This window comes from Melitaea cinxia, chromosome 20, assembly GCF_905220565.1.
Source record: "Melitaea cinxia chromosome 20, ilMelCinx1.1, whole genome shotgun sequence".
Taxonomy (NCBI): Eukaryota; Metazoa; Arthropoda; class Insecta; order Lepidoptera; family Nymphalidae; genus Melitaea; species Melitaea cinxia.
The window spans coordinates 11,117,961-11,143,157 of NC_059413.1; the positions used below are offsets into that span (position 1 = coordinate 11,117,961).

Genomic DNA, 25,197 nt, shown 5'->3' on the forward strand with positions numbered 1-25,197 from the left:
ATACTATCCGAAGGAACATCGTTCCTACCCGGTGTCCCATAACACCACATATTTTTTTATATATCCCGCGATTTTCTTAGTTATGACTCAGACCATAAAATAATGCCAGTATATTGATTTTGTATCTGTTTCAATGAAAGGTGGCGCTGCCCGGCGAAAGAAGCAATTGGTTATTTATTGTATGGACGCCATTTTCCCTGGACTGTACTGTCGCAGGACAGTAAGGACGTGTCGAAGAATAAATTTGATTTATTCTTCATAAATTTGAGAATTACCAGTACAACAACTGTTCATGAATGAATAGATCATCTTATAACATGGCTCGGTACGGCCAGAGACCGGAAAATGCCCTTAAACGGGCAAATGGTAAGTCCATATCGGAAACCACGTAAACCACGTTGCACTTTTTGACATATTTCGTAATCACTCTTGTTTTTCGTCTCCTCAAAAATATTAGAACAACTATTTTTATTTGCTAAAAGTGTTAATTGCCACATAATCGTGTTGATATATATATTCCTCAAACTATCGTGTTCAAATGAAAAATTGTTATCGGTGAACATAACCTTTCCGTCTACAATTATGTATGATGTGGATATTTTACAGAGTTCATGGATCTGGACAAGCCCGCAAGGGCTCTGGATACCTTGCAAGAGGTGTTCAGAAACAAGAAATGGGCTTACAACTGGTCGGAGTCGGTCCTGGAACCAATTATGTTCAAGTATTTGGAACTATGCGTTGATCTTCGCAAGTCCCATATTGCAAAGGAAGGCCTCTTCCAGTACAGGAATATGTTTCAATCGGTGAATGTGGGATCCTTGGAACAAGTGATAAGGTTAGTACAGTCAATAGTATTATACTAAAATAACAAAACTATACAAAAATAAAGTTTTAAAGTCTGTTCAACGAGAAGAGATACCAAACGTAAACAAACCAAATGCGAGGTCATTTAACTATGTAGGGTTTTGTAACCTTTTTTTACTTACACAAATTTTTAAAATGTAAAATATATTTATATTTTGATAATTACTTAATTTAACATGAATAATTAAATACAATTATTTGTATAAGATTTGATACTTCTTAAATAATAATTATCAAAAAATAAAAATCACCCCGAGCGCTTCAGGACATGGAATGAAATAAAAATAAATAATACAAAATCAAAGGGCCTTCCGTGAACTGGTTGTTTTCAAAGCCAGTTAAAATATCGTTCGACCTTGCAGAGAGACGTGCAGAAGATAGAAAACAATGTGATAGAAAGAGATAGACTATATTTTGTTTGTTCTGTCATCGCTATGAAAAAATGATGGGCTTTGTTTACGTTTGGTATCTCTTCTCGTTGAACAGACTTTAGTTAGTCTTACCCCAGCCATTTTGCATTTGTTACTTTATTATTATCATCAGGCTGATTCTTATTAATTAGAGATGATGTAACTTCTTATGGTGGTGTTAAACTGTTTATAGAACTCATAAACTACACATCAATAGTGTACTTACTACCTGAGAAATATTAATTGTTAATTTTTAAATTATTATTTATTTATAAGTCAAATAAGCAGTAATTTCCCTGTACAAATATATATTACAAAATATTTGATATATTAATATATAAAGAGGGATATAGTATAATCTAAGAGGGTAGCTACTCAAAGGTTTTATAATACAATACCCCTTTGACGAATGACTTTCAAACAGTGAAAAATCTTAATAAACTGTGAAGAAAGTTGTACCTATTAAGTAGGTCCATTTTTACATAGCTGAACTGAATTAATACGAAAAAAATTGTAAATTTGCTGTAATCTGCTACTTCTGGACAAAGGCATCTTCTCTTACCTTAGGGAGGTATCTGTACTTACTATGTGTTGCTATCAGTTGTTGTTTTTTTGGTAACTTAGACTACCAATACTGCTTGCTTTCTAACACAGTAGGAAGATCCACCAGAACCAAACTGGGTGTCACTAGAATTAAATATATGTACCAAAAGCTCTTAAAGCAGGATTTTGGATTAAATTCCAACCGTTCTATGTGGAGAAGAATCCTTTGCCCTTTAGTAGTATTTTATAGACTGAAGCAATCAAACAAGATGGAATTAACTATGAACATTAAAGAAGCTTTCATTTCTACTACATCAGTGCAACAATATATAATTATTTTTAGAGGATATCTCCGAATGGCAGAGGAGCGTACAGAATCTGCACGCCAACAATCTACACAAGCTGTCATTGATACAGACGACCTTGACAATCTCGCTACTCCTGAGAGTATTCTGCTCAGTGCAGTGTCTGGAGAAGATGCTCAGGACCGTTCTGATAGAACTATATTAACACCATGGGTAATTTATAGAATAGTGTATTTATTCTTTTTTCAGCATGATTAAATTTACTGATTGAAATATCTTGTTATACAAATTATTTTTTTAATTGGCCTATCAACTAAATGTATATTAGATTATTGGTACAGTTTAAAAATATTAATAATAGCATTTAAAAATATATAAAGTTTAGTAATAGTTGCAATGTAAAATAAAAATAAATTTTTATAATTATTTCATATTGATGTTGTTGCTTTTTTGAACAGGTGAAATTCCTTTGGGAATCCTACTGCCAGTGCTTGGAGCTGCTACGTACAAATACTCATGTAGAGACATTGTACCATGATATTGCACGCATGGCTTTCCAGTTCTGCCTGAAATACTCTCGTAAGACTGAATTCAGGAAGCTCTGTGATAAGCTGAGAAAACATCTTGAAGATATATGGAAAGCAAGTGTAAGTTAAACAACATTCCTATTAAACTGTTATCTTAATGTTTTTAAAAGAATCAAACTTCATTTGTAAGTGGATTATTTGTTAGACCTTTGATTATTGAAGGTTGTAGTGGGGGGAGGGGGAACTGATCTGATCATGAAAGGGCAATGTTTTATGTTATACTGAGGAAGTTTAGGGTGTATGTGGCTAATTTTATGAGAAGAATGTATAACAAGGATGTGTTTATACTACTATGCACATGTTTATCATTCTATCCTTTACATTTATCAACATGAGCTTTGTAGGATTTTAACACTCATAGCTTTATATATTTATATTAACAATAAAATTATTTTTATTTAGGCTCAACCTGGCAGTGTGAGCATGTCAAAGCCAGAGACGCAGCAATTGAACTTGGAAACTAGACTGTTCCAACTAGACAGCGCCATTCAGATGGAATTGTGGCAGGTGGGTACAAATATTATTAACAAACTTAAAGTTAAATTCGTAAACATGATACTAAAAATAATTTGTTCCTAATATTGCAAAGATTGATTTCTATAGAATATTAGATATAAACAAAAAAATAAAAGTATTTTTGGAGTAATAATTGCGCAAGTCTGGTCTAATGGAAGTAACTAGTGACCCTAAAAGGTTAAAAATTTATAACTGTCAATAATCATAATAAAACTGCAAAGTTATTTATCACTACACGAAAACTAGGTACTTTGTTGGTTGTTGGTTAAACTGTGTAGGAAACTCTCCCATTAGTATATTTTAATTATATTAATTAGTTGTGATAACCTTAGTGAGGTTAAATAAGATTGTAATTAAAAGTTGCCTCCTTAATAAATCCCATTTTTGACTTTGCCGTAGTCATAAGTGGTAGTCCTTGGGGGAAATAATATTGTTGACTTGACGCGACAGGCAGCATGCTAGTGTTGTCTGTGTTAATTAATGTCTGCATATAAATAATAATAGTTTTATTATATGTATTATTTTGTACAAAATTATCTATTTGTGTGAGTAATATTAAACTTATGTAGTGTGTAAATAATAGAAACTTTTACGCTTCAGCCTGTAATATCCTACTACTGGGCATAGGCCTCTTTCCCCATGTAGGAGAAGGAACTTTAATAAAGTTTTATTAAATTTTATTAGTATGTGTTAATAATTTTAATAAGGAAATTAACAGTCATTATTATTTTTATGTGTGTTTTTTACATATTACAACTATTTTTACATACATCTATTCACAAAATTTATTTATGTTAACAGTATTTACATATGAAAAATTACACTTTCAATCAAAATAATCACAATTTAAATTTACAAGCATATAGTTTTTATAATGTTTAAAAATATTTTACTGAAAAATTTAACCATACTTTATTTGTTCTACAGGAAGCCTACAAAGCTATTGAGGACATTCACAACTTAATGAACATGTCCAAGAAGACTCCCGTGGCTAAAACCATGGCCAATTATTATGGCAAGCTGGCTCTTGTCTTCTGGAAGGCTGGTCACTGCCTGTTCCATGCCGCTGCCTTGTTGAAACTCTTCCAACTGTCTCGTGAAATGAAGAAAAATATCACACAAGAGGAACTTCAAAAGTAAATATCAACAAAGTTTTCAGATTACCTAAGTAGTAAGGGAAGTCTATAAGATAAAACTTTACGCTAAATGGGATCCTAGTAGGATGTGACTGCTGTGTCAGGGATCAGCAAGTAGGAAGCAAAATCAGTTTAGTGTAAACAAACATTTATCAAGTGCATGGAACTAACTTGGGATTGTTGGCTAATCAATAAGATACTGTGACCACTGCACTAATGCATCGCCAGATAGATAAAATTGGATACACCTCTGACCTAAATCCCATTTCAAACTTTTAAATAGTTTGGTGTGGTAGGCCCGGAGGGATATAATATTGATATTAGACGCGACAGTTAGATATACCACGAGTACTACCTGTGTTAAGTAATATACCTACATTATAAACCCATTCCTGCTCCCTAGTGCTGTGTGGCTACGGCACTAAAGAATTTAGCCACCCCCTCTCTTCCCGTGGGTGTCGTAAGAGGCGACTAAGGGATAACAAGGTTCCACAACCACCTTGGAACTTAAGAAGCCGACCGATGGCGGGATAACCATCCAACTGCTGGCTTTGAAATACACAGGCCGAAGACGGGCAGCAGCGTCTTCGGTGCGACAAAGCCAGTACTGCGGTCACCAACCCGCCTGCCCAGCGTGGTGACTATGGGCAAAACACATGAGTTCACGTTAGTTTTGGCGTGAACTTGTGGAGGCCTATGTCCAGCAGTGGACTGTATAGGCTGTAATGAAAAATAAACCCATTCCAATGTACATTACATTTTTATACAAATATATTAAAAAAAAAATCTTTTAAAAGATCAATTTTCGTAAATCTTTCTTTAGTTAGTTCTTTTTTTTTTAGTTGATAAAATTAAAATCTCAATACAAGTAAAATATAAAAGTGAAAAATTTGCTTTTAAACAAGCATTGGACTATAGATGACTCTACTTTATGGTCGAGTGTTAGTTACAAGTGCTTTGTATTGTTATTGTGTAATTATAGTTTATCAACAATATCTGTTGTAATATCTGTCTGTTTTGGTTGTGTTGTTGCTTATATTGTGATTGTTTAACTGTAAGTATATATTAAATTACATTTTCGCAATGGATGTCGAACCGCCAGATCCTGGTGGAGGTTATGATCCTGAAAATTTAACGATTCCATTCATTAATAGAAAAAGGCGTCCGAATATTGATAATTTAACAGATACAAATATATCTCAGTCCAAAAAAGCTGTGACTTCTACCCTAACATCACCTTCTATGCAACTTACGTACATTCACCCGGATTTTAATAATGAAAAGTTACATTATTCTGCAAATGATTCCGCCCCTTTTGTTGTCCATGTTTCAAAAAGTGAATTAGAACCTAATAGTGGGATGACACTCCGACCCATACAGTTTGGACATTTTTTGTTTAAAAATAATATAAAAAACGTGGTTATGGATGGTATTAAGAGGATAGGTCGTAATCGCATCTCTATTGAGTTTAAGTCAGCTGACCACGCCAATTCCTTTTTGGACTTACCAGCAATCAGTACTGCGGGTTACATAGCTTCGGTCCCCTCCTACAGCGTTTCTCGTATGGGAGTTGTTAGAGAGGTGCCCGTTGAATGGTCCATGGAGGAGTTAGTAGAAAATTTAGAAATCCCAAATGGTTATGGAAAAGTAGTTAGAGCACGGAGAATGAGCCGGAAATCATTTAATGAGAATAATGCCCCTGTATGGATCCCTACACAGTCTGTTGTTCTCACATTTACGGGGCAGAAACTTCCTCCCCGTGTATTTTGTTTTTTTACATCATTACCCGTTGAAACTTACATTTTACCTATTATTCAATGCAATAAATGCTGCCGTTTTGGACACGTAAAGGCACAATGCAGGTCTAAAGCTAGGTGCTACAAATGTTCTGGAATGCATGATGGAGAAAATTGCTCAGTCCAAACCCCCTCTTGTCTGTTCTGTTCCGGTCATCATAAGGCCAATGACTCATCCTGCCCTGAACATTCCAGACAAAAATCCATTAAGCTTGTTATGTCACAGGAAAGCATTTCTTACCTTGAAGCGTCTGCTAGATTCCCGCAAGTCAGGCGCTCATTTGCCGACTCAACCAGAACCAATTCTCCCACTTCACCATCTACTAGTGTTATAAGACAACCATCTCCTACAACATCTTCCTATAAAAAAACTGTAGTTACACAGCGACGTCCCTTATTGCCTACAAGCCCTGGTTATGATCATCAAGCCCACCAGGCAATTATCGAATCCCCTCCTTCAACCTCACATAGTGGGTGTGCTATCCCACAAAACACAATCTCACCGAACGACAATCTAATAGAACAATTAATTTCTCTTCTCGTTAACATGATTTCCCGGTTCAGTGATACCGGCTTACCGTACGATACTCTCAAAAACTTAACTCAGCTGACTTCTCTGTTAACTCAAAATGCCCAACCGGATCATTCAATGGAACTGTCGTAGTGCCCGAAATAAAAAACAAGAATTAATTTACTTATTAAAAAAACATAATCCATTTATTGTTGCCATCCAGGAGACGTGGTTGAGTCCTGGTTCTCATTTTAGAGTGCCAGGCTTCTCAATCCTCCGGGATGACAGGAATGATGGAAAAGCTGGATCAGCCATTCTGGTGTCCAGTAAATGTGTATATTCCTTAATTCCTACTTCATCGCATAGTGATGAGATTAATGTTGTAGCGGTGCGTGTATTAAATGTCTCTTTTGTAAGTGTATATATTTCTAGGCCTAGCCCTACCCTTCTTACTCGATTTTCAACAATTTTGTCCTCGGTACCTTCTCCCATTATTGTTTTGGGGGACTTTAATTTGCACCATATTTCTTGGGGTTCCTATTTTTGTGACAATTTATCCTCTCTCTTCCTAGACATAGTTGATAATAACAGCTTAGTAATACTTAATGATGGATCACCCACTCGTCGGGTTCCACCATTACAAAATCCTAAAAGTGCAGTCGATATATCACTTGCCTCCTCTTCACTCTCATCCCAACTCTCCTGGACAATTCTCCCTAACTCCTGTGGTAGTGATCATTTCCCTATAGTCATCACTTTTACTTGCTCACCTAGACCCTTTATAATAAATTATCAACCGAGACAAAAATTTAAACTGAATAAGGCTAACTGGACCCAATTTGCTGTAACTTCAGATGAAGAAGTATCGTATATCCTCTTAATAAACCCTAGCAATGTTCATTCACTGTACCCTCTTTTTAAAAATGCCCTTTTAAGAACTGCAGAAAAAACAATACCCATCAAAAAATCTTCCAATTTTCGAATTTCCTCTCCTCCATGGTGGGATGCTGAATGTACAGATGCATGCAAGCGCCGCAAACGTGCTGAGCGCTTGTACTCTTTATCCATGACCACAGAAAACTATTTGGCCTATAAGAGAGTTGCAGCAGAAGTTGCCAATATATTTTCACAGAAGAAGAAGAAAGGCTGGCAAATTTTTTGTGAAAGTATATCTCCTTCTTCGCCCCCCTCTTTAATTTGGAAGAATATTAAAAAATTTCGTGGCTCCTTTAGAGTAAGTGATAGCCTCCCTTCTAATGATTCATCAACTTGGATAGATGCCTTTGCACAAAAGTTGGCACCTCCATATGTACCCTCTTTAGAAAACTGTAGTATTTACCTAAGTCCCCCATCAACAGCCTGTAGTGATTTTGATGGCCCCTTTACTGTGGAAGAGTTTCGGCTGGTACTGGGTACCTTGAAGGACTCTTCGCCAGGGGTGGATTGTATCCCGTACTCTTTCATTATAAATAGTGGTGAGTCTGCTCAAAGAGTCTGCCTGACATTCCTAAATGAAATATTTCAATCTGAGACCCCTCCAGAGGAATGGAGAACCCAGATTATTATCCCTATATTAAAACCGGGTAAAGATGGTAAAGACCCTTCTTCCTATCGCCCTATTGCGCTATCTTCTACACTGGCTAAAATTCTGGAACACCTCATCAAAAATAGATTAGAGTGGATAATGGAGAATAAGGGTATACTAGCAAAGACTCAATTCGGTTTTCGGAAAGGTTTTAGCACAATGGATAGCCTTAGTATCTTTGTCACAGATATCCGCATCTCTTTCTCGAAGAATGAGAATGTAGTAGGAGTATTCCTTGACATATCGTCCGCATATGATAATGTCCTACTTCCGGTGCTCAGGCAGAAAATGCTACAGCTGAGTGTCCCAGTGAAGATAGTGAACTTTATCTATAATTTTTTGTCTCCCCGTTCCCTCATAGTTAACTATCAAAATTATTCCCTCTCTCCTAGATTAATTTGGAAAGGTCTTCCCCAAGGTTCGGTTCTTAGCCCTCTCCTCTATAACATCTACACTTATGAACTGGACCTTTCAGTCAGTTGTTTCTGTAGAGTTTTACAATATGCGGACGATTTGTCGTTGTATACTTCCTGTAAAGATATTACAGAAGGTTCGAACCGCCTTAATTCGGCCATTATCTACCTTAACGAATGGTTAGACAGACATGGGCTTTCAATTTCGGTAGAAAAGAGTAGTGTGGTCATATTTTCCCGTGCAAGATCTGTCCCTGACATTGCTATTACTTCCAATAACCGTGTTCTATCAGTTAAAAATAATGTAAAATTTCTAGGAGTTTATCTCGACTCTAAAATGACTGGCATCCCACATATTCATCATGTCCATAAGAAGACGGAAAAAAACCTTAATATCATTAGATCTTTGTCTGGGGTCTGGTGGGGTTCCCATCCATACTCCCAAAAACTTTTGTATAATGCCCTAATTCGTAGTCACTTCGATTACGGATCTTTTCTTCTTGAACCCTGTAGTAAATTATCATTAAAACTGCTAGATAAAATACAAGCTAAATCACTTCGGGTCATAATTGGTGCTATGGCATCTTCTCCAATTAACGCACTTCAAGTGGAGTGTGTCGATCCCCCCCTTCATTTACGCCGGCAGTACCTATCAGATAGGTTTCTCTATAAGGCATTGCAATCCTCCTCTCATCCTATTATAGACAAACTTCATACACTTACTCGACTTACTTCCTCCTCTTCCTATTGGTCCCATAAGGACACTCCTTGTCTTGTAAAATCTTTTAAAAAATTTGTTAGTCTTCCATGCCCGATTGTTCAGTTTAACCGCAATCCCCTTTATGATACTCCTTTTGCCTCACTCATATTTTCACCAAATATTATTCTCAATCTTCTTATTGATAAAGTTCCTCCTTTAGCCAACTCACAATTCAATACAATTGTCAATAATAAATTTAGGGACTGGCTTCTTATTTACACTGACGCCTCAAAACTATCTGACATTGGATGTGTCGGAGTGGCAGTATGGATTCCGAGTGTAAATGTCATATTAAATTTCAAATTACCACCGGTGGCTTCTGTTTTTACTGGAGAAGTTTTGGCCATCTTCGAAGCACTAAGATTTATTGAATCACATAATCTTAATAAATCAATTATATTTTCAGATTCTAGAAGCTCTTTGGAAGCCATCCAGTCTAACCAATTTAGGTCAAAATCCAAATTCTCTCTTATTTTCAAAATTAAACAAATTCTTTTTTCTTGTCATTCCAAGAATATTCAGGTTGCTATTGCTTGGATACCAAGCCATTGTGGCATTACAGGAAATGAAAGTGTAGATTCCCATGCTAAGGCGGCTACTGTTTCCGGAGGTCTTAGCCAATTTAGGGTTCACTGTCAGGACCTCATGCCACTAGCCAAAGCTCACTTAACATCAGAATGGAATAAGCTTTGGATCCATTCTAGCAGAAACAAGGGCAAGTATTATGCAGAAATACAACAACTAGTACCCAGCAAACCTTGGTTCTACAAATACAGAAAAGCAAACAAACCAGTTTGTTCCACAATATGTCGTCTCAGACTCGGCCATTCATCTACTCCGGTTTTCCTATCTAAAATTAGAGTGAAAGACAGTTCACTTTGTGAGTGTGGACTGGACGAGGGCTCTCCTGATCACATTTTCTTTACCTGTCCAAGGAATCTGTCCTCCCTTTACGATTATCTCCCCTCTGATATACCGCGCCCTATCGACCTTAAATCTGTTCTGTCATATGTACATACTCCATTTGTAGATATTCTATGTTCATTTATCTCACTAAATAATATTAGGCTGTAAATTGTTTGTCTTATACTAACCCATATATGTTTGTATATATTTGTTTGTGTCTTGTTTTAGGTGGATCAACAGATTTTAAATTATTCTCTTTCTCTGACATAATTTTGTAATCTCACAAAACCAGCACATTAAGTAGAGTCAATTTCAAAATAACAGAACAAATTCAATCACTCGGATATTGGCAAATCCTAGAGGAAGCTAGAATTTAAAAGAAGAAGAAGAAGAAACAAGCATTGCTAAATTGTGTCATTTTCGTTGTTTAGAATGGCGTGTCGAGTGCTAGTAGCTGTGCTCTCCGTGCCTCTACCATCGCTACATCCTGAGTTTGATCGTTTTGTAGAAACTGATAAGAGTCCTGTTGAGAAGGCTCAGAGATTGGCCGTGTTGCTCGGTCTTGCCCAGCCACCCACTAGAGCTAGCTTGCTAAAAGGTAAATAAGCAATATATATATATTTTTTACTACTATTACTAATTAATTTGTAAAGTAATTTAACTAAAAAGAATGTATGATTCTGTATTACATATTTATTTAAAATATATATTAACTTTTTAAATTAAATATTTTAAATATGGTGTGTTGCAACTGAAGAAATTACAGTGTGTATTATATAAAGATAACAATTTCCTCACATTTCATTTTTTATGGCTCATAGAACTCACACTTTAATGTTTAATGTTTTATAGGAATTACATATCAATTTAAAAGGTCAAATTTATTGTAATTATTATTTCAACTTATTGAGTATGTACAGTTAGAAAAGTTTTATCTTTTATAAACATGTCCTCCAAAATAAATCCCATTTCTATCTTTCACATGGATAAGAAGTGGTAGGCCTTGGAGGAAAAACATAAAGGCTAGACGCGACAGCCAGCATTCTAAGTGTTGACTGTGTTAATTAATGCCTTAACAAGTACTTTATTTTTTCACTTTATTAACCGACTTCATAAAAAGGAGGAGGTTACTTAATTCGCCCGTATATGTTTTTTTTTATATGTATGTTCGGGGTTAACTCCTTCGTTTATGGACCGATTTCGATAATTCTTTTTTTGTTGGAAAGGAGATATCCCTAGTTTGGTATCGTGATAAGGACACCAGAATCCGATGATGGGATCCCAGAGAAATCGAGGGAAACTCGAAAATCCGCATAACTTTTTACTGGGTGTACCGATTTTGATGATTTTTAATTTAATCAAAAGCCGATGTTTATCATGTGGTCATATTTAAATTTCATCGAGATCTGATTACAACTTTTGGAGTAATCTTTGATAACGCGTAGTTACTTGACTATTTTTTCGTCGATCTACGTTGTATTACTCGTCGATGTAATTGAAGTCGGTTATTTTTCGTTTGCGAGCAAACACAATTATTTTTCTCATAATTTATTATGTTTAATTTTAGATGTCGTACGTCTGAACGTGGTGGCGCTGGCGTCGCCACAACTGCAAAAGCTGTACTCCTGGCTTGAGGTTGAATTTGATCCTTTGACTATCTGCCACAATGTGCAGAGTGTTGTCAAGTCTCTCCAAGAAGATCCTAGTATGTATATCTTTCATCATTTTCTGAGCAAACTATATTATCTATTTCACCAAAACATTTTCAATGTAAGTTTTTGAACTGTCATGGTTTCTAGACAAAATTGTGAGTTTCTAAATAATAATCGCGTATTCCCGTAGTAGTGAGTATTGTTTTCAATACTAAATTTGAATTAGGATCTGTGAAATATGAGCTCACCTTGCACACTTAATTTTACTCTAAAATAATAATCTTCAATTAATACTTATTAAATTCCCAAGGTCTCATGTTACTTTATTAATATATCGTAAAATATCCTGTAAAGTGTAAAGTGCTTTTACAAAATGTTCGATACCTAATGAAATATTCATTTGTAAGATGGCAGATAGAATTTCACAGAAAGTATCACTAACTTACAAACAATTAACATATAGAAACATTTTCAGATTCTCCACTGGCGCAGTACACAGTAGCATTAACAGATGTTGCCCTGGTGCGTCTCATTCGTCAAGTGGCTCAATGTTATGCTTGTATACAGTTCTCTCGTTTGTTGGAGTTGGCCGGAACTGACGATCTGTTCCACATTGAGCGTTTGCTGGTAGACTGTGTCAGACATAATGATATGCAGATACGAGTCGACCATGCTAACAAGTATGTATTGGTGTACTTTATAGTTACTTCTAAGTTATTTTGTACTTATTATTCATGCACTTATTAGGCCTGTAATTTCTTAATTTATTATTCAAATAGTTTGAATTTCAGATACTTTTGATAATTAAATTTCAGTACATGTTCCATTTGATGTCTCTTGCCTATAACAAAAATAAACGCCAATATAATAAGAATGCCTGTAACAAAAATAAACGCCAATAAGTGACAATTTGTGTAATAAACTTTGTATTTGCAGGAGTGTTCACTTCGGTGTGGAAGCCGGCGGCGGCGAGTGGTGCTCCGCGGCCGACGAGGCGTGCGGCGGAGCCATTTTACAGGCCACGCCAGCTGAACAGGTTTGTTTATTTCTGATAATGAAATAATAGGCAAAAATAGAGTTTAATATTTATTAATTATTTGCTTACATAATACGTTTCAGCCTGTAATATCCCACTACTGGGCATAGGCCACTTTCCCCATGTCAGAGCAGGATCAGAGGTTAATTCACCACGCTGCTCCAATGCAGGTTGGCGGATATATTCCCTACTATGAGTAACGATCGCTATCAGGTGTACATGATAACAACCGGGACCGACGGCTCAATGTGCTCTTCGAGGCATGGTGGGGAGACCCACAAGGACTGCACAAACACTCAGACCACGGCAAACACGTATATGGACAATACAAATGTTTGTCATGTGCGGGGATCGAACCCGCAACCGCCAGCGCAACAGATACAATCCATGACTGTAACCGTTGCGCCAACGCGGCTTACATAATATTAGTTTTTTACGTTTCGTTTTTGATTTTAGAGGTATGAAAAGTAATTTATTGCTATCTCATTTAAATATAAAGCATCTGATATAGCTTTTTTTCGTCGATGTTCTTTTTTTTTATGTCACTAGGTCGGTAAACAAGCGTACGGCTCACCTGATGGTAAGTGATTACTGTAGCTCATAGACACCTGCAACACCAGAAGCATCGCAAGCGCGTTGCCGACCCAATCCCCAATCCCCCCAGGAGCTCTGGTCACCTTACTGACCAACAGGAACACAATAGTGCTTGAAAACAGTATTATTTTGCTGTGATCTTCTGTAAGGTCGAGGTACTACCCCAGTCGGGCTGCTTCATATTTTGAGCAGGAAATTCCTGCTGTGCCCTACCACTACCCTTCAGTCGTGTGTGCGAACTCGACTCACTAGATGTGTGTGTGGCAGGTGCGCGAGCAGCTGGTGCGCGCGGCGGAGGTGCTGTCGCGCGCGGCCGCGGCGCTGGTCCCGGCGCGGCGGCGCGGCGAGCGCGAGCGCGCGCGCCTGGCCATGGTGCAGCACTACCACGAGAACAAGCACGCCGAGCACCACCGCGTGCTGCAGCGCCACAAGATCATCGAGGAGCGCAAGGAGTACATCGAGCGCCTCAACACCGTGCGCGAGGAGGAGGAGCTGCGGTAACTACTAGCCTCGCTACAGCCTACTGAAGTTACATACATAATCATCATCATCATCATTCCAGCCTATTGCAGTCCACTGCTGGACATAGGCCTCTACAAGTTCGCGTCAAAAATGCGCAAACTCATGTGTTTTGCCCATAGTCACCACGCTGGGCAGGCGGGTTGGTGACCGCAGGGCTGGCTTTCTTGCACCAAAGACGCTGCTGCCCGTCTTCGGTCTGTGTGTTTGAAAGCCAGCAGTTGGATGGTTATCCACTGCTGTTCCGCCATCGATCGGCTTCTTAAGTTCCAAGGTGGTAGTGGAACCTTGTTATCCCTTAGTCGCCTCTTACGACACCCACGGGAAGAGAGGAGGTAGCTATATTCTTTGGTGCTGTAGCCACACAGCACTACATACATTATACTTTTGTGCTACAACAACAACTACTTTTTCGGATTTTATCGCGGTTTATTTTGTTTTTAGTCCCCTTTTTATAAACTATTAGTCCTCCCGTGACCGTGGTTGCTGTAAAGTCCGAAAAAGTTGTTTCATTATTGAATATTCGTAAACATTGGAAAACGATTATGTATTGTTAAAAAGAGTAGTAACTTGAAAAAAAATACTACAAGAAGTTGAGTTCATATAATTAAATGTAATTTGTGACTGCAGTCGTCAAGAGGAACAACTACGAGCGGCAGCGGCGGCCGAGGCCCGTCGCCTGGAACAAGAGCGCGAGGAGCGCGAGAAGAAGCGCCTCGCCTCCGAGCTGGCGGCCATGCGCGAGCGGAACCTGCGGGAGCGCCTGGCGCACATCTCGCAGACCATGCACGGGAAGAAGGTGCTGCAGAAGCTGGACGAAGAGGTGCGCGCCCACAGCGTTACTGACCACTGGTTCTATATCTAACGCGTGTCCATTTGAATCTAATCAAGCTACTTATGTTTACACTGATGCCGATATATTAAAGTAAATTTATCGTAGAGAATCAAAAGCAATCGGGAGGGTAAAGGAAAAATAGGGTGCTGTGCAAGCAAATACACACTTATCCACAGACCATAAAGATGGCATTCAGAAATCAATGTACTCTTTTTTTTATGTTCAATTAAGATTGACAAGAGGACAATATTATACGTGCAATTTCTCCAAACAACATAATTTTATTTTATTACTGCTCTTAGAAAAATAAAAGAAAAAATAATAGTGTCGTGATAGCTTAATAGCTATATACTAAAATTTGATTTGAGGTTATCTACTCTAAATTTAGACTATCATAATATTAAAAATTATTTATTATTATTTCCATTTATACAATGTATTTTTTTAATTCAAAGGATTTAAAGAAAATGGACGCAGAGGCGATCGCTCAGAAGGAAGCTGAAGAATTGATGAAAGAACGTCGTGAACTGCAAGCTCGTCTCAAGTCTCAAGAGAAAAAGGTATTAAACAATTTATAATATGTAATTTAGATTGTTTATTTATGTTTTATGGTATACATATATTATTCTTAAATACAATGTTATTAATATTATATGTGATCTGTTCTTTCCAAGGTTGACTACTTTGAGCGTGCTAAAAGGCTAGAGGAGATACCCCTTCTGCAGAAGAGCCTAGAAGAGAAGCAAGTTCAAGACAAGGCATTCTGGGAACAACAAGAGAAAGAACGCATTGAACAGCTTATTGGTAAGATTATTCTTTAATTCCCATAGCGAGTGCTGTTCTAGGAATATAAAAATATGATAAAAGTAGGTGAAAATTCAGTTTAATGTTGTGGATTTGTTTGATGGTGAGTGTGATATACAGGACACGACAGATAGCAACTTTTGATTGAAAAAGAAAACAAAATCGGTACATATTTGATGGGTAAAATTTGAGAATATCCTTTATTGTAGTCAGCTATAAATAGGTTTAATCATGTAATGATATATTTTACACCTAAAAAATCTAAAAAAAAACAGCCTTTTATCTAAGACCTTTTACGGCAGAACTCTACCGAGTCCGTTGTAGACCGTGGATCTAGCTTGACCGGCCCACTAACAAGTCGATGTCCACAGAGGCGCGGGCACGCGACGTGGCGACGGCGGCGCGCCTGGCGCGCATGGCGGAGCACCGCGACCTGTTCATGGCGCGCCTGCGCTCCGAGCGCGGGGCGGCGCACGCGCAGCGCCTCGCCGCCTTCCAGGCGCGCCTGGCCGCCGAGCGGGAGGCGCGCCTGCTGCAGCGCAAGGAGCAGCGCGCCGAGAAGCGCCGCCAGGAGGTATACGTCACGTCGCTCGTTGGTTGCTTGCTCATTGATTTATACGTGTAGTAAGATCGGAGTCAATATTTCACATATAAACCTATGACTATTTAAATAGATAGAAAATAACCATGTGACAGAACTCATATAATTGATCGACTCAGCCTGTGATGCCCACATTCGTTCCGAAGGAAAGGAGAGATAGGAAGGGTTCGAACTTACATATTAAAATTATATTTAAATACTACAGTTAATTATACCAGTGCACATAATTTATTATCCGTCTAAAGACTTAAGCATAAAATATATATCAATAGCAAATTATAAATGTGAATGGTGTTTCAGTGGCTGGCGGAGAAGCGTCGACAGGAGGAACGCGCGGCCGAGGAAGCCCGGCGAGCCGCCGAGGAACAGGAGAGAAAGGAAAAGGAAGAGAAGGAGAGGCGACACCAGGAGGAGCTGGCGGCGCTCCGGGAGCGCAAGGAGAGGGACCACGCGGAGATGCTGGCGCGCGCGGAGGCCAGGGCCAAGGCGATGGAGGCCGAGCTGGCGCGCAAGGCCGAGCCCAAGCCCGCCGCGCTCAGCAGCTGGCGGCAAGGGAAGACCGAAACCAAGGAGCCTGAGAAAAAGGAGCCCTGGCGATCCAGTGAGTATTTTTGTAGTGGGCTCGGTTTTCCGCATTTAGACACAGAGGTGGTCCGTTGTGCGTGAAAAAAAAGGGCTGACTAATTCAGCCAGCCCAGCTCCTTCCAGAAGCTCAGAAGCCTCCTGGGGCGTTCACAGGCTTCTCGGAGCGTCCTTATTCCCTTAAGGATGGTAGCCCGGTGTGCGGCCACTCCCTCGCATTCCAGGATTACGTGGGCGGCTGTTTCTTCAGCAACCAGACAGCCCCTGCAAAGAGGGCTGTCTGTTGCATTCATGATGAATAGTTGGTGATTAAGTGCCATATGGCCGGTAATCGTGCCTACAACTATTCGGATGTCTAAACGGTTAAGACTGAGCAGTCGGCACGCTAGTTGCGGTGATACTTCTGTGAGTATCAATTTAGACTGCCTACAGCCGGTTTGGTTTGCCCAAAGGGCATTATGATTTGCACGTGTACGTTGCCTTACCCACGAGCGCAGTTGTCCAAAAGGTAGCGGCATTAGGATAGTTGGGCCGGCAACCTTTGTATTGGACCCCCGTCTTGCAAGCTCGTCGGCAGCGTCGTTACCGTGTGATCCACTATGTCCTTTTATCCACTGTAGTATTACCTCATTATGTGAGGCTAACACTTCCAGGGTTTGATGACATTCGTATATAAGACTAGAGTTGATCGAGTTGCTCTCTAGTGCTTTAAGTACAGCCATGCTGTCCGACAGAATACGGATTTTGCAACCCCTAATGCCTTTTGACAGGACGGCGGTGGCTGCATGGGTTATCGCAACACATTCACATTGAAAGATGGAACTGTGTTGGCCCAGCGTTAGTGATAAATTGATATTAAGGTCTTGTGAGTACACTCCAGCACCGGTACCAGACCCCATTTTGGAGCCGTCCGTGTAGATGCGGACTTCACGTATGCCGGACTGGTCTCTTACAGCCTCAAATGGTTGTATATGATATTTCCTTTCAAAAATATGTTGTTTGGGAATCCTATCACATGGAGCGGCAAGCAGTGGCTCATAGCTCACAAGGTTGCTCCAAAGTTTGTTGTGTGGACCCTCCTGGTTGCACCACAGGCCCAAGTGTTTCAGTCTGATAGCTGACATAGCCGCCTCCTGTTGTATAAACAGATCAAGCGGTGCCAGGTCAAGCATAACCTCAAGAGCTGCTGTGGGAGCGGTACGCATGCAACCAGTGATTGCAGAGCACGCTATTCTCTGAAACCGCTGGAGCTTATTTTTAACGGTTATAAGTTCTGTTCTCTGCCACCAGATTACCGCACCGTAGGTAATAATAGGCCTGACAATGGTTTTGTAAAGCCATAGAGTAATTTTAGGTGATATGCCCCAGCTTTTGCCGAGGAGCCGTTTGCATTGGCAGAGGATTATGCTGGCTTTGTTAATTTTTGAGTCTAAATGCCTGTTCCAAAGAAGTTTACTATCCAGGATTACTCCAAGATATTTGACCTCCTTGGTTAGGGCAAGACTGGTGCCAAATAATTTAGGGAGTTTGAGGTTCCCTAAATTCCGTTTATTAGTGAACATCACAAGTTCCGTCTTTGCGGGGTTCACTGTTAGTTCGTGGTCTGCACACCACTGTTCAACGACTTTTAGTGCGGCCCTCATTTGGTCGCAGACTGTCCTCTCAGATGGTCCACTGACGAGTACTGTTAAGTCGTCTGCATAGCCAACTGTGAGAAATCTGCGGTCATTGAGCAAGGTGATCAGTTCGTCGATCACTATGTTCCACAGAAGCGGGGAAAGGACCCCCCCCTGCGGACACCCCCTCGCTACAACGCCTCTGGTTGTTTCATTCACAGTAAATTGGATGGCCCTGTACCTGAGCATGCCGTCAATCCACCCGGCAATTGTGTTATTGACTCCACGCTTAGTCAGGGCCCGGCTTATGCTGGTAAACTTAGTTTTATCAAAGGCCCCTTCAATATCGATAAAGGCGCCTAGAGTTGATATTTTGTGGTGGAGATTGCCCTCTATATAGGATATAACCTTATGTAGGGCAGAATCCGTTGATTTGCCCATTGAGTAGGCGTGCTGGTTGGGATTCAGAGGTTGCTCAACCAAAGTTGTGCTCCTCAGCTCCCGATCTATTAGCCTTTCCAGAACTTTCAATAGAAAGGAGGTAAGGCTAATAGGTCTGAATGATTTAGGTTGCGAGTAGTCTCCTTTGCCGGGTTTGGGTATGAAGACTACCTTAACCTCCCTCCATAACTTTGGAGTGTAGCAGTATGCTAAGCAACTCCTATATATAGAGACGAGGTGGTCGATTAGCTTCCTATCACTCCATCTTAGCAGACCTGGAAACACCTTATCCAGCCCTGCCGACTTATATGGAAGGAAACTGTTGATGGCCCAGATTACTTTGTCATGTGTGACAATTTTCTTGGCGGTGATCCAGTCCACCATTACAGGTGTCTTCTTTGGCTCTTCCTCCCATGCCACATTACTTTCGATTTGGCATCCTGGGAAGTGTGTAGTGATTAACAGTTCTGAGGTTTCCAGATCCGTTTTGGTATATGTTCCATCCGGTTTCTTCAGGCATCCCAGGTTGTGCACTGGTTCGCTGCACACTATATTCTTAACTCTGTTCGCCTGATTGTTCGTTTCAATATTGGTACAAAAGCGCCTCCAGCACTCCCTCTTCCTCGTTCTGATGCGCCTTTTGTAGTGATATTGGGCTTGCTGCATGGCTCCAGTGAGTATTGTGTGGTTTTAGTTTTAGAAAATTTCAACAACTGCTCTGATACACACACACCTACACACTGGTGGTTTGCTTGTTCGATTTCCGCTCTGGATGGATACTAGTATAAATGTTCGTTTCTGATATGGATGTCTTTTCTTGGGGGTCTTCCCATTGTGCCTTGGAGTGCACGTTAAGCTTTCGGTCCCGGTTGTTATCATATACACCTGATAGCGATTGTTAGTCATAGTATATAATCCGCAGTGAAGCAGTGTGGTTGATTAAGCTTGATCCTTCTTCTACATGGAGAACGAGGCCTATGCCCAGCTATGAAATGTTATAGGCTGAATCATTTGTTTGTTTGTTATACTTTAAAATATAATTTAATTTACATACAGTTTCCTCATCCGTTTTTACAAACAAATCTCTTTATATAAAAATAAGTATTATAATATTATTTTTGTTGCCAGGTCGCCTCCGCGAGCCACCGCGGGAAGATCGTCCACGTTCCCCAGGCAGAGGCCCGCCGCGGGATGACAGGTGAGATAAGTCCTAAATTTAAATATATAAAACGTTTGATAAAGATATGCATGTCTATGGACATAAAATTAGAGATGTTGACATCATGTAAACATACTTCCTTTATTCCAATAGAAAATACTTCTCGTTACCTCTTTCTTAAGTCTAGAGACAAGTATTTTTATCTTAAATTTACTATTAAATAATAAATAAATAATTTGAAAGTTTTTTTTTAATGTTACGTAGACGCGACGACAAGCCACGAGACGATCGCAGAGATCCAAGAGACGATCGTAGTGTTCGGGACGATAGGCCACGCGATGATAGGCCTAGAGAGGAGGGAGGGTGGAGATCTACCAACCGGGAGCCTGACAGAGACAAGGAGAGTGAGAGGTATGCTCTTTCAAAATCAAAATCAAAAACATCTTTATTCAAATAGGCTCCAAGAGCACTTTCGAATCGTCACTTTGGAATTGTTATTTACAACTAGTAAACTGTTCTACAGTTTCACTTACTTTATAGCATACTAATTTTGGTTGCTTATAAATAGATGAGTGCAGTGAAAGACTGTTTTTTGTATAATGTTTTCGAATACTTTTTTTGTATACTACCTGTTACTAGCATCTTGCCCTGGCTTCGCATGGGTATTTAACAAAAAAATTCAAATATTTTTTCCCCTAATTTTTTGAAACTATAATATAGCCTATGTCAACCACGTACAGTGTAGCTTCCCAATAGTGAAAGAATTTTTGTGGTAGTAGGTAAGTAGGTCCAGTAGTGTCGGAGCCTATTCAATGCAAACAAATAATCAAATCTTTCCTCTATACAAATATTAGTAAAGATCTTACATAAACACATAAAATATTTGTTGTTCTCTATGCGTTATTGCATAATGTTATATGGACACTGTAATGATGTCAATAACTAGTATAGACCACAGAATGTCACATGAAAGCATAACAGTAATAATAGCCGAGAATAGAGTTTTATTATTATTATTATTATTAAACCTTTATTGCGGATATAGTTAACAATGTTTCTTACAATTCATGTTGATCGACAATATTACAAAAAGGGTACATGCTAACGTATATCCGCGTGTCTTTGGGACACAAAGGCCTCCTCCAACTCCTTCCACTTCTCTCGGGACAATGCAGCCCTCTGCCATAATGGGCCTGCAACCCTTCTGATCTCGTCTGACCATCGCTTCCTTTGTCTTCCTCTCTTTCTTCTAGTGTGAAATCGAGGAGTCCACAGGGACACATCCCTCGTCCATTTATCTCCAGTGTCTCTGAGCATGTGGCCTACCCACCTCCATTTCAGGGTTTTTGTTTTTAATATGACATATTCCACCTTTGTTGTTTTTCTTATATCCTCCGCCCTTTTGCGATCTCGAATCGATCGAGAATAGAGTATCTTAGTTTATTGTTGATTCCTGGTATAAAACCTTTCCAAGTCGGTGGTAGCTTGTCATTAACGAAAATTAAATAATTAAGTAGTCAATATTTTATGAAAGACCTTTGAAGCATACTAGAAAACAGTTAACTTTAACTTACAAAATAATTAATGTATTTATGTATTCACTTTTCAGCGATAAGGCCCTTTGTACCTTATGACATTCCGTTAAAATAAACCTGCATTATGTATTGTTATGTATTGTATTCTCAGGCCACGCTACGTGGGTCGCTCCAGCGGACCCGGAGACACGTCCACGAGTTGGCGACGCGGCCCCGCTGACCCGCCGCCCGCGCCCACCGTACGTATTAACACTATATTTATTGTTTGTTATTTATCAATTAATTTATTTACAAACTGAGTATCGTAAGACATTGTTATTTTTTTTTTTAAATATAACTAGGTCGGCAAACAAGGACGTTGTCCTGTCGTCACTGTGAATATTCAATTCAAACTGGAATAAATTGTATATATTATCTAATTAAGGCACTCATATCATACGCGCTAAGTTTAAATAATCGTTAACTTTTATTGTAATTTTAAGTGCAATTTTATTAAACTGTCATTGCATAAGAACCTTCTACAAAGTATCAGAAAACTTTTTAAGGAAAATGAGGAAAATTAGTAAAGCTGTCATCAAGTTATACAATGAGCAAGGGAAATAAAGATTAAATTATATATATATCAAGTCTGAATAAAGGCTCTTTTTATTTATTTATTTTTTATTTATATACCTATATATGTAGATGTAGGTTTAGTCGGAAGAGTGTAATTTTATTGGTTTTACATCTAAATTTGTATGAATCCACACAGAAAATTACTCGAATTCAATTTCCTTTTAAAAATATTCGCTTAAAATCCTTGCTCAATACCGATACTTTTTTTTTGTAATAAAAATTAATTTAAAAAATCTTCCAGGAACGATCATCAGCATGGCGCTCAAAGGAGCCACCCCGCGACGACCGCCGGGACATTCGGCGGGATGACCGTCGAGATGACCGACGGGATGACCGCCGGGAAATTCGCCGGGACGACCGTCGGGACGATCGCTTCCGTGACCCGCCGCGACGCGATGGATTCCAGGACCGCGATCGCTACCCTCCGAGACGTGACGACCGCGACCCGCCCAGGAGAGATGACCGGTGTGTAACTACTGCATTAGTATTATTTTATAGGCAATTAGTCTACACTACACTACACTACTACATACATATAATATCTTAAAATAAAGCGTTCTATTATTAAAAGAAAATCTTAAACATTATCAAGATCTCTCATATCCATATTTGCAATAACTTGGATTCGATAAGTCCTCACCCTTTTTTTATCTGATTTTAATAGTCTTTTTAAGTAGTTTATTAAAACTAAAAGTAAATGAAGTAAAAAGGTTTTAATTAATATTAGTTCTTTTTGTCATAATTATATATTAATACGCTAAGGTTTAAGATGTTTGCCTCCCTTTTTAGAAAAAGCCTCACAGATATTAGAGATAATTGCTTGCTTTATCGGCGAAAACAACAAAAAATATTGTTATTGCTTTTTTTGTAAATTAAATTAATTATTAAAATTATATATGTAGATATATACATTGATATATATACAATGTCAACATGACTGATGGTCAGTAAATTTTTTGTTTAATTTCAAATCATGAGGTGATAATTATTATACCGATTTAGTGCGAATTATTCGCGCGGGTATAGCTAGTTTTTTAATAATAATTATAATAGCGTAAGAAAAATTTCTGAATAGTTAACTCACTAGAACATCAAATCTATTATTTACTTTAAAATCATATCTAATCTCATTTAAACTTTATTTCCTTCAGTGATGGCCCTCGGCGTGACGACAGGGACGGACCGCGCCGTGACGACAGGGATGGACCGCGCCGTGACGATCGTGACGGTCCACGGCGTGACGACCGCGACGGTCCACGGCGTGACGATCGCGACCGCCGTCCACCTCCGCGTCGGGAGGACAAACGTGAGTTTTCATTATACACATGAGCCCAGATGAGCTACTTCAATTGTGAATAAGATAGTATTTTATGTAATTATGTGTTATATGAAAATTATTAATTCTTGTTGTGATCGGCGATGCAGCTTATAATAATAATATTTATTTATTTCAAATATTTGTTACATAGCAAAAACAGTTTGGAACGATAATAATTACATTAGTATTAAACTATGTCACAAGCATCGTATCATAAAGTTGACCAAATGTAACAAATTTACAAAAAAAAGCAATATTATCACTCGGAAAATCTTAAACAAAAAAAAACCTATACTACCGTACTTATACCTGTTTTAAAATAAAACATGGAAAGTAATAAAAGGAAAATTTTCTAAATGCAAGTTATATTGATTGATCATGTCTTGGTAAATACATAAAAAAAATTTTACTACTCTAACTTCTTAATATAGTTCATATTTCTTGTTAAAAGTGATCAGCTAAAAAATTCGAGAAGTTCGAATTACCATTCAAATACTGAACAATTCTTTCTACACTGTACTTGTTTCATTCATTTATAGCTTTAATATATTAATAATCTTTGTTTATTTCAGCTCGCGACCCCGATGAGTGGCAGCAAGCCAAACGTTAAACTACAAGTATCATATATTGCAAACTGTAAAGGGTTCAGTGATTTTTTACATTAAAACAATTATATCATAATAACTTGCTTTTATAAAGATTGTTTTAAAGATGTGTTAACTCTCTGCCAACCTGCTTTGCTGTGTATATCTTATATACATACAAGTTTGGTTAAATCAATTATCTGTGTGTCCAGTGAAAGTCACAATTATAATACAACACACATTTGTATATTGGCAAATTTGTTATATTTCAAGTGAAAAACCAATGTAAATAATATATAATTTAGTATCAATCACTACATAGTATAAAACAAGTTCCTTCGCGCTGTTTGTATGCTTAGATCTTTAAAACCACGCAACGGAGTTTGATGCGGGTTTTTTTTAAGTAAATAGAGTGATTCCAGGGCAAGGTTTATATGTATAATACATGCATAATATAGTAGAGGAACACTGTTAATTTTTGCATCCGAGAGAAGCCGCGGCGGGTCGCTAGTATTAGATAAAGAAATATGATGTTTAGATTATTTTCCTTTCACCGAGTTTTCGCAGACTTCAATAATGAAAATAAATACTAACAACTTTTTCTTTTCATTTTTTTTTCACTTTTATGCTTTTAGCTTTTGTACAAGTCACTGTCACAAAAATACAAATGCTCGCTTCTATGCACACACAATGAGTACAATGAACCGCTAACTGAGATGAGTTAATACATCTTTATTCATTACATTTGCAGAACTCATCGCCACAAACCCACTGAACCCTATTTTTAACATTTATACTCTGATTATTATTTAGTCTCGTCTATTGTTCTACTCTACAGTCATGTAATCGTACGATAACTGCGTATTTACAATATAAATGTTTTATTTCAAATGTATTTTCTTTTATTTCTTTTTGGCTGTGGATGATTAAATGTTATGATATAAATTCAGTTTTATTTGATTGGGAACCTAATA

At 38.5% G+C, this 25,197-nt stretch overlaps 1 protein-coding gene and 1 long non-coding RNA gene across 2 annotated transcripts; both read left to right on the forward strand.

Moving 5' to 3' along the window:
* Positions 1-317: 317 nt before the first annotated feature.
* Positions 318-25,168, forward strand: LOC123663263 (eukaryotic translation initiation factor 3 subunit A). The gene is made up of 22 exons (XM_045597952.1): positions 318-366; positions 607-835; positions 2,161-2,335; positions 2,581-2,769; positions 3,112-3,216; positions 4,153-4,361; positions 10,764-10,930; positions 11,900-12,037; positions 12,460-12,664; positions 12,921-13,020; positions 13,882-14,111; positions 14,764-14,956; positions 15,424-15,528; positions 15,643-15,772; positions 16,144-16,346; positions 16,674-16,974; positions 20,141-20,210; positions 20,436-20,582; positions 21,858-21,945; positions 22,563-22,786; positions 23,473-23,627; positions 24,212-25,168. Exons 1-22 carry the CDS (start codon positions 318-320, stop codon positions 24,247-24,249), a joined length of 3,450 nt encoding a protein of 1,149 aa, XP_045453908.1. The 3' UTR covers positions 24,250-25,168.
* LOC123663658 lies at positions 5,279-10,720 on the forward strand. The gene is made up of 2 exons (XR_006744689.1): positions 5,279-5,415; positions 10,561-10,720. It is a non-coding gene; the product is annotated as an uncharacterized LOC123663658 (long non-coding RNA).
* Positions 25,169-25,197: the final 29 nt, after the last annotated feature.